At 47.5% G+C, this 12,949-nt stretch overlaps 1 protein-coding gene across 1 annotated transcript; it reads left to right on the forward strand.

Annotated features, from left to right (window-relative positions):
* Positions 1-235: 235 nt before the first annotated feature.
* LOC103188981 (receptor expression-enhancing protein 1) lies at positions 236-12,749 on the forward strand. The gene is made up of 8 exons (XM_007909203.2): positions 236-716; positions 5,864-5,936; positions 8,027-8,103; positions 9,423-9,543; positions 10,302-10,415; positions 10,683-10,833; positions 11,299-11,489; positions 12,224-12,749. Exons 1-8 carry the CDS (start codon positions 685-687, stop codon positions 12,287-12,289), a joined length of 825 nt encoding a protein of 274 aa, XP_007907394.1. The 5' UTR covers positions 236-684; the 3' UTR covers positions 12,290-12,749.
* Positions 12,750-12,949: the final 200 nt, after the last annotated feature.

Genomic DNA, 12,949 nt, shown 5'->3' on the forward strand with positions numbered 1-12,949 from the left:
CGCGAACCCGCCTGACCTCCCCCCCCCTTCCCGGGGGCCGCCGCGCGTGCGTGCGCGCGCACCCGTTCCGCTCGCGCTCGAGAGGGAGAGAGAGAGAGAGGAAAGTCCGTTGAGATTCAAACTGGAGCGCGAGGGAGGGAAGCGGACCGGTTAGAAGCAACTCGGCGGTTGGGTTCCATCCCCTCACACACACACACTCACACACACACCCGCCCCCCCCCCCCCCCGGGGACCCGCGGCGAGGGAAGACCGGGCCGTCGCCGCGTTGAGGGCTGGTGTTTGAGCGAGGGGAATAGCTGCCGCTTGTTAGAGAGAGACCCCCCCCCCCTCCCCCATCCCGCTCCCGAACCGCCAACCGGTCGTCAACAGGGGGGGGAGGAGGAGAAGGAGAAGCGGGAGAAGGCGGCGGAAAGCGGACCGGTTAACAGCAACGGGCGGACCGGTTAGCAGCAACGGGCGGACCGGTTAGCAGCAACGGGCGGATCGGTTAGAAGCGACGGGCGGACCGGTTAGAAGCAACGGGCGGACCGGTTAGAAGCAACCGCTCCTCTTTCCCCCCACCCACCCACCTACCCACCCATGTGACCCAGGCCCTTGTCAGTGAAGCCACTCGTCTCCAAACCAGATATATATATATTTATCTTTAAATATATATATATATTAGCCCTCTGGCAGACTGGCAGGATGGTGTCGTGGCTCATCTCCAGGCTGGTGGTGTGAGTATGATCACTCTTCATTCTGTGTCTGTGTGTGTGTGTATATAATAATAATAATAATCCTTGCATTTGATATAGCGCTTTTCACGTCGGGAGGACGTCCCAAAGCGCTTCACAGAACACACTGTAAAGTGAATTGACTGTATATTTGTGGGCGAATGCGGCAGCCAATTGCGCACAGCAATGTCCCACAACAGTCGTAGATTGAAAATATGTGTTCAGAGAGTATTTATTTATATCTATCTATAATATTTATTTATATAGGTATAATATATATTTATGTTATGTAATCATCTTTGCAAATCACTCGTCATTCTTTATCTCTGTGGTTCAGAAAGTTTTTTTTATTGGTGTGTGTGTATGTGTATTATATGTATCGTATATATATATATTTGGAGTCAAGAGTTTCTTTGTTTGAAACTCCTTTTGAATTTTGTATCCCGATGATAATCCTCGCATTTTGGATACTACGGCGCCTTATTGCGTCTTCCGGGCGCTTCAAAGCGCTTCGCGGGATAACCCTGCAAAGTGTAGAGACTGTATGTTTTGTGGGCGAAATGCGGCAGCCAATTGCGCACACGTGTCCCCCACAAACAGGCGTGGTTATTTGGAGTCGAGTTTGTTTGTGTGAAACTTTTCTTTTTGAACTTCTTATGTGGTTTTTTTTCATGGGGTGGTGGGTTGGGGGGGCGGATCTTCTGCTACGGGTGTGCGTGCGCGTGAGTTGACGCAACTGCTTGGTCTGAACATGCTCAAACATACGAGGATTATGATTTTCTAAAAATTAATCCTACGTGCCAGCAGTTTTTCATGAGGAAACAAATTAGCTCATCGAGGTTTTGCAAAGAGCACCAACGCTGATTTCTCCCCCGTGTAATATAACTATATCCTAGTGCAAGGATCGCTATTAATTGTAGGTTGCGAAGATTATAGTATTTGTATCATTAATCACGATACATGCGAGGATTATTATTTTAAGAATTAATTCTAACTGCCCGGTGTTTGTTATACTTTTATAAGTGCAAGGTTTATTTCTCGTCATTGTCGAGTTTGTTTAAGGTGTTCAAAGACTTGTTTTGTATCTGCATGTTGTGTGTGAATTCGTAACGACTAGGCTGACGCTCCTGCGCTGCGCTGGGGGGGAGAGAGCGCTGCATTGTTGGGAGTCGCCGTTCTTCGTTTAGACGTTAAATCGAAATTCCCCATCTCTCCTGCTCAAGATTTCCCCCGTGGCGCTGTATGAAAAGCGAAGGGAGTTGGTCCAGGTCGATGTCTCCCAGTCTAGTTCTGGTCAGAGTATTATTAATAATAATCCTTGCATTTGATATAGCGCCTTATCACGTCGGTGAGACGTCTCAAAGTGCTTCACAGGATGTACTGTATAAAGTAAATCGACTGTGTATTTTGTGGGTGAAACGTGGCAGCCAATTGCACACAGCAGCGTGCCACAAACAATCGGGGATTGAGTGACCGAATTATTATCTGATTTAAGTTGAATAAAACCAGTTCTGCAGAGAAGAGCAACACCGCTGATTTCTCCCCTGTTCCCCCTTACCCTTGGGGGAAGGTTATGATCTATGCTGAACGAGCAGGCAACAGCAGCTTTGAATGGAGCATTTAGACTTGTATAAGATACCAGCACCATTTCCCCAAAGCAATGTTCTCAGATACACCAGGGCAGCAGGTTGAGAGATCACAGCTCATGGTGGGGGCGAAGGGGGTGAATGTGAAGATAGACCCCAGGAAGTGCATCTTTACACAAAAGGGGAGAGGGAATTCCCGGCGAGAACAGAGTTTGTAATGGGACATTGGACCCAGCTTATCCCTGTAAAGGCAGACAGGTCTGACATTTAATCAGCTGTGTTTAACACTGACCCACATCTCTTTACTCCCCGGTGCTTGCTTTGTATCTAATGAAGTGCGTGAAGGGTAGGGCTAACCTTTATATTTTCATTTAATGTCTCACACACACACACACACACATAAAAGCATCTCCTTTTTAAAGCCCACTTCTGAGTTTGCATGTTGGAGTGACCCTGGCTTGGGAGTGAGTGAGTCAGTGAATGGAAGGCAGACATTTAAGTTCGTTGCTCAAAAACAAAAAAGGCTTAGGGAGAGGTTAAGGAGAGAGAGTTTTACTGTAAATGGGCATGGAATGCTCGGCCCAAACATCGCTGGTTGAAGCAGAATCCATAATATCTCTTGAAAGGAAATTGGCGAAACATTTTGAAAAGGACAATTGCATATAATAATACTTGCGTTTGATATAGCGCCTTATCATGTCGTTGAGACATCTCAAAGCGCTTCACAAAATATACTGTCAAGGGTTGAGAAAAGGGGAGAGGGACTGGATGCAGAACTTTTTCGGTGCTGTGTAGTCTGGGGGGCAGCCAGGTGTCTAAAATGCATGAAAACCCATCACCGTGTTTAAGAATATCCAAAGCGAACTGCGGCTGCACCCAGTTGGTAAGCGAGCGGACGCACTATCTCGCACAGAGAGGGGAAACTGGTACGTGTTTGCTTGGCTACTCTCCGGCCTAGTGTAGAGCAGAAACGACAACTGGGAGCATCTTTCTCTTTTTCATTTTTAACTTCCTGACTGTCCAGCGCCTTGAGACGACCTCCTGATGCGAAAGGCGCTATACAAATATAATTTTGCGTTGTATTTTCTTTCTCTTTCTTTCTCTCTTTCTTTCTCACTGTGTTCACATTCTTTCTTTCACTTTTTCTTTCTCTTTTACATCTCTTTTCTCTCTCTCTCTCTTTCACACTTTCAATTTTTCTTTCTCTTTTACCCTCTCTTTCTTTTACCCACACTCTCTTCCTATCTCCGGAGTTTCCATGTGTAGGTTGGATGCATGGAATTCTCGGTTTGGTTTTCGATGCTCTTAAGCGCTGCGATGGGTTTCCGCTTTTCTCAGACACCTGTCTGGCCCTAAAAATATACATATCTCTCTCTCTTTCCCCCCTTTTTCTCTCTCTCTCTCTTTGTGCACAAACCTGTGGCAAGAGGTTTCTGTTTAGCTCCGCTAAGTGGGTTGGTTCCTGGCTGATGAAATAAAGTAATTAGCCATCACCTTGTGAGCAAAGCCTGACTCACTGCCTCTGAAGTTACAGCAGAGTCTCATCAACAAGCTGTAGATGTTGAAAGAGTCAAATCACTGGGGTTGGCATCGATCTCTCGCTCACTGCGGGCAGTTATGTGACTGCTTTATAGGCGAATGTGGCAGCCTGCTTTATAATCATAATAATCCTTGCATCTGATATAGTGCCTTATCATGTCATTGAGGTGCTTCACACAATATACCATAAAGTGGATTTACGTGTATTTTTGTGGGCAAACCCGACAGCCAATTGTACACAGCAGTGTCCCACGAACAGATGCTCTTGAGACGCCTTCAGGTGTGGAGGGCGCAATATAAATCCAAGTTGTTGTAATTGTGGATTGAGTGACCACATTTTTTTCTTTTGAGGGATTATTACCCCCAGAAAACGATCAGCCAATCGATTTAACAATTGGATTCCTACTTTTTGCTAGGCAAACAGAGGCATGTGGAGTAAGGAAACTTGCCTAACTATAACCAAAATGTCCAACGCAAAGCACAAACGCCCATGAAAAGAGTCACCAATTTTATTTGGGGGATTGTCCTGTTAGCCAGGACACCGGCTGGGAGAAACCTCCTTCTCTTTTCCAATAGCACTGCAGAGAACTTTAACGTCTACCTGAACAGGACACAGGCGGTGGAGCTCGGTTCAACGTCTCCTCCAAAGGACAGTGTCTCCGACAATGCAGCGCTCCTCCCATTGCTGTGTCAGAGTGTCAGCTTAAGACTATGCGAGATCAAGCCACAAAGTGGGTACTTGACCCCACAGCCTCCTGACTGGAGAGTGTCGGTGCCTGATCCGGGCTAGCACACAACACGTCAGGGAAGCGCTGAACTACAAATTCTTCCTGTTGTGATTGTTTGGTCGGTTGTTAATCTTATCTGTCCAGTCTCACGCCCTGGAGCTGGCTTCAGTCCTGGAATGATGCTTTATTTACGGATCCTGCTTCTGAGAAGGCTGTGTAGGAAAGCGAAAAGAGCCTCTTATTATTACCATGTTTGCTCATGTTGAGTTCTTGCAACTGCAGCCATAAAAGCAGCAGATTGTGTGCTGTGAAAATTACGGAATTGTATCCCTGTTACCCCAGGCTTCTCCCCTCTTCCAACCATCACAAATCACAAAGCCTGGGGGTTGGGGGGGAACTGTAGGCACCATTGAAGAAGAAGGTCTTGAGGCCCGACCTGAAGATGGGGAAGGAAGGGGGCAAGGTGCAGGGATAGAGGAAAAGTGTCCTAGAGTTTCGGGGCTACTGTTGCTGGAACAGAGTAGGGGGTCTTTCTGGGGAAACATGGCAGCCAAGTTGCTTGCAGCAAGATCCCACGAGCAAACATTGCGATTTTATTTTGACAGAAGAAACTCCCTTTTCTTTCCCAAGAAGGTGACCTCATTTCTGGCTCAGCTGCACTCCCTCCTGCCCCAGGGTTTCCCCTGTGGCTTGCCTCAGCGCTGTGTGCCTCGCCCTCTGCCCCATATGGGTACCTGTCCGAACAAGCCTGGCATCTCTCAGTGTCTCGTCTCCCAGTCTGACTTATTTTTTTTTGGCAAGTTGCCTTACTCCACACACTCTGTTTATCTAGCAGTGAGTAGGAACCCAGTTATTTGTCGATTGGTGGATCGCTTTTCTGAGGTGATAGCCCCAGGAGGTAATAATCCCCCTCAACAAGTAAATAAAGTTGGTCACGCGCCTCACAACTGTTTGTGGGACAGTGCTGTGCGCAATTGGCTGCAGCATTTCGTCACTCCACTTTACAATATATTTTATGAAGCACTTTGAGACGTCTCAAAGACTATATTAGATGCAAGGATTATTATTATACCTACTGTGCACCACAAGTGATTATAATCATAACCATTATAAGATGATGGTCCCACCCGGGACCCCTTTCTCCATACTCTGAGACTTCTGCTGGAGTAGGGAAAGTGTGTTGATTGGAGCACAAGGCTCCCTGATCGGTCCCTGAGCTATTTGCAGCTGCTGTTAACTTGAGATCCTGCTCCCCTCCCATGTTAATTGGATCTTATTTCTGTGCATCTGTCAACAGGCTAGCCTTCGGCACTCTGTACCCTGCCTACACATCCTACAAAGCAGTCAAGACGAAAAATGTGAAGGAGTATGTGAGTATTATGTGTATGTATTTTATTTATATGTGTGTATACATATTTTTTAATTCACAAGCGAGAGGACCCAGGCTCGATTCCCTAAGCAAAGCAAAATGTCACCCAAGTTTTCTTACTCCACATGCTTCTGTTTATCTAGCAGTAAGTTGGAACCCGGTCGTTAGTCGATTGGTGGATCGCTTTTCTGAAGTGATAGCCCCAACCCTTCTCCCCCACCCACCCAGTCCTGCCCTCGCACGCTGAGTTGAGCCACAAATTTCAAGCAATCCCAGTTCAGTCGTTAAAAGTGGTTTAACTGAAAATGCAAAATTCTGTTGATGTTTTGTTGCGTGAAGATACCCGGATTTGCTTGTTCGTTTCTGAGCCAATGGGCTCCTCAACAACAACAACTTATGCTTGAGTTCTAAAGAGAGACGGAAGAGTTGGTGTTGAGGGTTAATCCCATTAGCTGCTGAGGGCGATTCCAAAGCACTTGTTCTCTGTAAACTGCAATTTCCCTGGTGAGGGCCCCAGGCAGCCAGCATGTGCTCAGTGAAGTCAGCTGTTCGGTGTTAGAACAGGTTTGCCCCAGCGCTCAGCATGTTTCTGGGCAAGAGCGTCGCTTCCCTATGAAAATAATAATCATAGAACCTTACAGCACAGAAGGAGGCCATTCGGCCCATCGTGCTTGTGCCTGGGATTGTCAATCGGGACACCAATTGGGAGAAAACTCCCTTCTCTTTTCCAGTTGGATCTTTAACAGCTGTTCGTGGGATGTCTGACTGCCGAGTTCCGCCCACAAAACACACAGTCCGTGCACACTGTATCCTAGCAATTTAATTATCCTAATAACAATTCGCTCACTCAATCCACAACTGTTTGTGGGACACTGCTGTGTGGAATTGGCTGCCACAATACATTACAGCCAATTCACTTTACAGTGTATCCTGTGAAGTACTTTGAGATGTCTCGAAGACGTGATAAGCCGCTGTATCAAATGCAAAGATTATCATTATCCTGCAAAGCGCTCTGAGGCGTCTCAATGACCTGTTAAGACCAAATTCAAGGATTATTGAATGCTAACATTACGCTTAACATTAGTATTATTCGTTCCCCACTGTGAGTAACCAGTGACGTGTGTACGATAGTGTTAGCATTGCAGTGTGCTGGTGCTCACACAGTGCCCAGCCTGGCTATCCTGGCTGGTATTCGCACAGTCCCCATCCTGGTTATACTGGTGCTCACACAGTCCATGTTGATTTATCACTAGGGCTTAACCTAACAATGCTCTGTGCAAACAAGTGTCTTTGTGTGCACAGAATGATTCACCGCGTTTATCCCCAGTCAATGGGCCCTACTGTTTGGGGCTTTTTACTGTTTAATGTTTTTTTTAAAAAAGAAAAGAATCTTGCTGAGATGGAGTGAGCGAGGCTATAACACATAAAACTAACCCTCAGCAAATCGCTCGCTTTGAAAGTCAAACGCAGGCATTTGAATCACATCATTAACTCTCTTGGTTCATCGGTGGTGGGTGGAGGGGGTAGCACACAAAACTGACTGAGCTCCCCCACAGTCACCCACATACACACACTGGAGAAAGATGAAACAAGGCTAAAGTTCTCTCTGTTTCAAGAACAAAAGGGGTGGATAATAATGATCGTTACATTTGATATAGCGCCTTATGTCTGTGAGGTGTCTCAAAGCACTTCACAGAATATACTGCTAAGTCAAATTGACTGTAATTTCTGGTGAAAGGATAAGTAAGAGGAATAAATAATTTGGTCAGGATTGGTTGCAGACAAACAGGATTCACGCAGCTCCCACGGGATTGATTTGATTCGGTTCCGGGAGGTGGATCCGGCAACTGGCCTCGGAATCTGATCAACATACGGACAAACCTGATTTGTGGCTTTTTTATCAAAAAAATAAATGGCTGATTAGTTTAAGAGCAAATAAATAACGTAGCAATGTGAATTGATTGTCGCGTTCGGACACAAAGTACACAGTCGCTAGCTTTCCTTGGGGATATGGCTTGTAGACTGGGGTTTTAGACTGCTTCTGTTGTAGACTGCTGTGGACTGTGAGCTGATTGTTAATCTTTCTCTCAGGTCCGGTGGATGATGTACTGGATTGTGTTCGCTATCTTTACAACAGTGGAAACCTTCACTGACATATTTATTTCTTGGTAAGTCACAAAATGTTCAAAGAATTTGAGGCAGAGTTTATGGAAGAGTCTCTTTAAAGGAGTCCTGAAGTGCAGTGGTTAGAGCACTCGCCTCGCAAGATAATAATCCCTTAAAAAGAAATAAATAATAGTAATTTAGTCACTCAATCCACAACTATCTGTGGGACGCTGCTTTGTACAATTGGCTGCTACGTTTCGTTCACAAAAAACATAGTCAATTCACTTTGCAGTATATCCTGTGAAGCGCTTTGAGCCATCTCAACGATGTGATAAAGTGCTGTATGAAATGCAAGTATTATTATGAAATATAACTATTAGAGCCTGACTCAGTTGGTAGCGGTCTCACATCTCGAGTCAGAAGGTTCAAGCCCCACGTCGGGGGCTATGAACTCTTAACAGTCGTTCAGCAGTGACGCTCCAATACAGTGCCGGGAAACAGTGCTGAATGGATTGGTGTTAGGAGTTGGCTCTCAGACAGGGAGAGAGTAGGTGGAGAGCAGAGGAGTGTATCAGCCTCCGGCCTGCTGCTGAAATGTGCTTTTGTTTCCATTGCTTTCTCCGGTTTCCGAAGGATCAATGAACAATTTGTGATTCAAAAAAAAAACACAACAGAAGGCAGTTTCTCTTTACCCGCTGCGACCCGGCCAAGAATCCCAGCAAATAAATCGGCTATTCACTTTGTGGCCGTTTGTCAAGCCTTTTGCCTGCTGCGTGCAGATGCCAATTGACTGTAATTAAGTAACAATCCTTGCATTCAATCCAGCGCCTTTCACGGCGAGAAGGTGTCTCTAAGCGCTTCACAGTGCTTTACTAAAGTGTAGTGGCTGTGTTTTTTGTAGGCGAGCATGGCGGTCTTATTTGTCTGCCGGCCTGGCGCAGTGGTAGCGCTCTCGCCTCCGAGTCGGAAGGTTTTTGGTTCAAGCCCCCTTGTCGGAACTTAGTCTAAGTTGACGCTCCAATGCATCGCTGAGAGTGAGTGTTGCATTGTCAGAAGTGCTGACCTTCAGATGAGACGTTTAAAGATCCTGCAGCGCTATTTGAAAAGAAAAGGGAGTTTCTCTCTCCTAGTGTCCTGGCCAACAATCCCCCCCCCCCCCCCCCCCCCCCCCCAATAAAATTGGTCACACACTTTATAGCTGTTTGTGGAACACTGCTATATGCAAAACTGGATGCCGTATTTCACCCACAAATTACACTTTACATTATATCCTGTGAAGAGTATTGAAAGGACATGATAAGGTGCTATATTAATGTTAATGGAAGAATTTATAAAAATAATTGCTCGGGTTATGAGGGATCTGCTCTTTGCTAATCCGCAGGTTTCCATTCTACTATGAGATCAAGATCGCATTCGTAGTCTGGCTGCTGTCACCGTACACCAAGGGAGCCAGTATGCTTTATAGGAAGTTCATTCACCCCACTCTTTCTTCCAAGGAAAAGGTACAGAGAGAACAAAACAAAGAAACACATAAAAAAAAGGAGTCTAGACTATGTTGCAGCATTTCAATGAACCATTGTGCCCTCCTCTGTTCCTCTATCCCTCCGCCGCGCCCTTTCCTTCCCCATCTTCAGGTTCCGCTTCCACCGTGCCTACGGTCAACTCCCTCTGGTCAGCATCGTGCTCCGCCACTGTTAAGCACTCTGGGACGTAACCCTGTGTGAGGAGTGCTGTATAAATACGAATTGTTGATGGATGAGCTTTCTTATCTTGATCACGGATTTAAAACCTGCTAAACTGATGGCGGTTGTTTTTATTTCACTGAGAGTTTGTTGCTCCCAATTCATATTTGCCTAAACAAAATGTACAGCGTCGCAGACCAAAAAAAACCCCAGTCAAATTAGTGCAAACAAGCTCCTTTGTGTTGGCATTGCAGCGTGACTCGCCCTGTACATGAAGCCAATTACAGTTAATCTTTGACTTAAATTGGCCACCGCTTAACGCTTTGTAAATGATTGTGTTGTTTGCTTGTCTTTTTTAAAAAAAAATGCCTTTACTTTGATCAAGGCCGGTTTAGAGACCTATAGCACAGTGGTAGCACACTCGATTCGCAAAGCAAGAGGAGCTGGGTTCGATTCCCAGACGAGGAAAAACTTTGGGCAAGTTTCCTTACTCCACAAGCCTCTGTTGACCTAGTATTTTTGAAAAATACATGCGTTAATCTACCAAGTTCCTCCCCCATCTCTCCTCTCTGTTGTAGGAAATCGATGGCTACCTCGTTCAAGCCAAGGAGCGTAGTTACGAGACCATGGTGAGCTTTGGCAAAAGAGGCTTGAATCTGGCAGCGACTGCGGCAGTCAGTGCTGCCGCAAAGGCAAGTATTCCTCGTTTATGCTTTCACTTCGCCCCACCTTCCCCGTCACACCAGTCCTGGCCAGGCTCCACTGGTTCCCGATCACCGAACGGATCGATTTCAAGATCCTCACACTTGTTTTCAAAGCACTTCATGCCCTAGCACCAGCCTACCTCTCCGACCTGCTTACTTCCCAACCCGCTGCCTCCGCTCGACCTGCTCCAGCCTCCTGCTTGTTCTTGTGCGAGTGACGTGACAGTTTTTTTTTTGTTCCCTCGTCCGCTGCAGAGCCAGGGAGCGATCGCAGGCCGACTGCGCAGTTTCAGCATGCAGGACCTGAGCAACATTCAGGGTGATGAGCCAGCACATTACAGAGACCCGCTTTACCCTGAGGAAGAGCTATCCAGGAGGCCGATCGCAGTCACTCGCAACGATTACTGTGAGAGACTAACTGAATTTAAAATGGGAGACGTGTGACACAATGGTCCTTAAGACAGAGTTGGGAGCTGTGTAAAGGTTAAAGGGGTGGAAGGTGTGATTTATTCCTCGCTTCGAAAAGCTATGCGCTGCAGAAAAATTAGCAGAAGGTTTGGTGACTATGACGTTTGGTGGGTGTCTGAACTTGTCTGCCTCAGTTCCTTAAGCACAGTGTGACCCAGATCCAAATTCCTTTCTTCAACTTGCTCGTCTAATGTGGAGCACTCCCATAATCTTGAAGCCAGGCTCCACTAAGTTCCCTTTCTCTCCTGACGATCGACTTCCGAGTCCAGGTTCACGTGGGCGGGAAGTTAGCTGTAGTTCTGGCCTGAGCACGCAAGGGGTAGAGGAGGAGGGTGGGCTGGGCAGCCAGAGAGGTGCCAGGCTCTTGTGTGCTCACACCCCGTGTCTCCTGCCTTCTGTTCAGCCCAAGGATTGCCCGCAGCCTCCGTGAGCCACCCCTACGAAGACGAGACGGATTCGCAGGAGGAGTGCAAGTCTGACGGCGAGGCGGAGGGGGCGAGAGGCACAGCGAGGCGGCACAACTCGCCCGGCTCCAGGCCGCTACGCCGCGCTCAGAGCCACCATGATTCCAGGAAGAAGATTCACAGCAAAGAGGTGAGAGAGACCGCAAGCTGCCAGCCCACGGCCCAGGGGTGTGGGAGGCAAGGATACTCGAGGAGTTCTGTAGCTCAGTGGTTAGAGCATTTACCTCGCAAGCGAGAGGACCTGGGTTCGATTCCCGGGTGGGTCAGAGCGAAATGTTGGGCAAGTTTCCTTACTCCTATTACACACACCTCCGTTAACCTATCAGTAACTTGGAACTAGGCTTGTTATTCGATTGACGGATCGCTTTTCCGGGGGTAATAATCTCTCAAAAAAAAGAAAATTTGGTCACTCAATCCATGCCTGTTTGTGTGGACGTCACTGTGTGCATTTGGCTGCCGCGTTTCGCCCACAAAACATACAGTCAGTTCACTTTCCAGTGTTTCCTGTGAAGCGCTTTGAGACGTCTCGGAAAACGTGATGAGGCGTTGGATCGAATGCCAGGACCATCATTATTATACTTACAGGCTACACAGTAAAGCACGGTGACTGTGTATTTTGTAGGGGAGCTGCGCAGCCCATTTGAAAACAGTTAACACCACAGCCACAAAGTGAGTGACAGATTTTATCGGGTGTTGGGGGGAGAGGGGGGAGGAGGCTTGAACGACCAATTGAGTGTCTGAGGCAAGAGGGGCTCGTGACTGAGCCAGGTCGACAACACGGAGCCTCGTGGGCGATGCGATGCACAGGTTGGTTTGGGAACGAGCGAATGTGCGTCGGCTCAAGGGTTCTTTTTCCTCCCAAAGGTGATCAAGCCGACAAAGGTCAGGGTGAAGAGGAAGGCAGGCCGCTCAAATTGTGACACCTTGTGAGGCTCACACTGCACACGCACACCCTACCCTCTGAGGGGGACAGAGGCATCAACCCCGCGTGAGAAGAGGGGCAAACAACAGCGCCACGCTAATCACGAGGGTAAAATCTCCACTGCTTCTGACGGCTATGTGTTTGATTCATTGATTGACTTGATTGATTATTGATTGCTGGCGATTGTTTTGTTCCGGGGGCCGTGAGAGGGAGGGAGGGAGCGCGGACTGGTGGGGTGGGGAGAGAGAGTTATATTCTCTCGTGCAGCTATTTTGTTCGGAGGGGAAGGGAGTGGGGGTAATTCCTATCGTTGTTGTACATTGACTCGGCCACCTAGGGCAATCGCTGGAGAGATTGAAACCCTTTTGCTGAGAGGAAAGGAACTCAGAGTGTGGGGGGTAGGGTGGGGGTGCATGGTGTCAATGGGTATGTTGTTCAGATTTTTTAAAGAGATTTTCTTCCATCAAATCCCCGTCTGTCTCTGTCTCTTATCTCGTTCTCATCTTCCCCCGCTGCACTCGATCTCTGTGCAATCTGAAACATGCTGGTGTTTAGAGGAAGACGATCGACTGATCGATCAGCCCCAGTGGCGGGGGTGGGGGGGGGTGGACGAGGGCAGAACAGTATGTGTTAGCTGCAGGGGAGGCTGGCACTTCCCAGGGGAGATG

Source organism: Callorhinchus milii, unplaced genomic scaffold (genome assembly GCF_018977255.1).
Source record: "Callorhinchus milii isolate IMCB2004 unplaced genomic scaffold, IMCB_Cmil_1.0 Scaffold28, whole genome shotgun sequence".
In the NCBI taxonomy this organism is placed as follows: Eukaryota; Metazoa; Chordata; class Chondrichthyes; order Chimaeriformes; family Callorhinchidae; genus Callorhinchus; species Callorhinchus milii.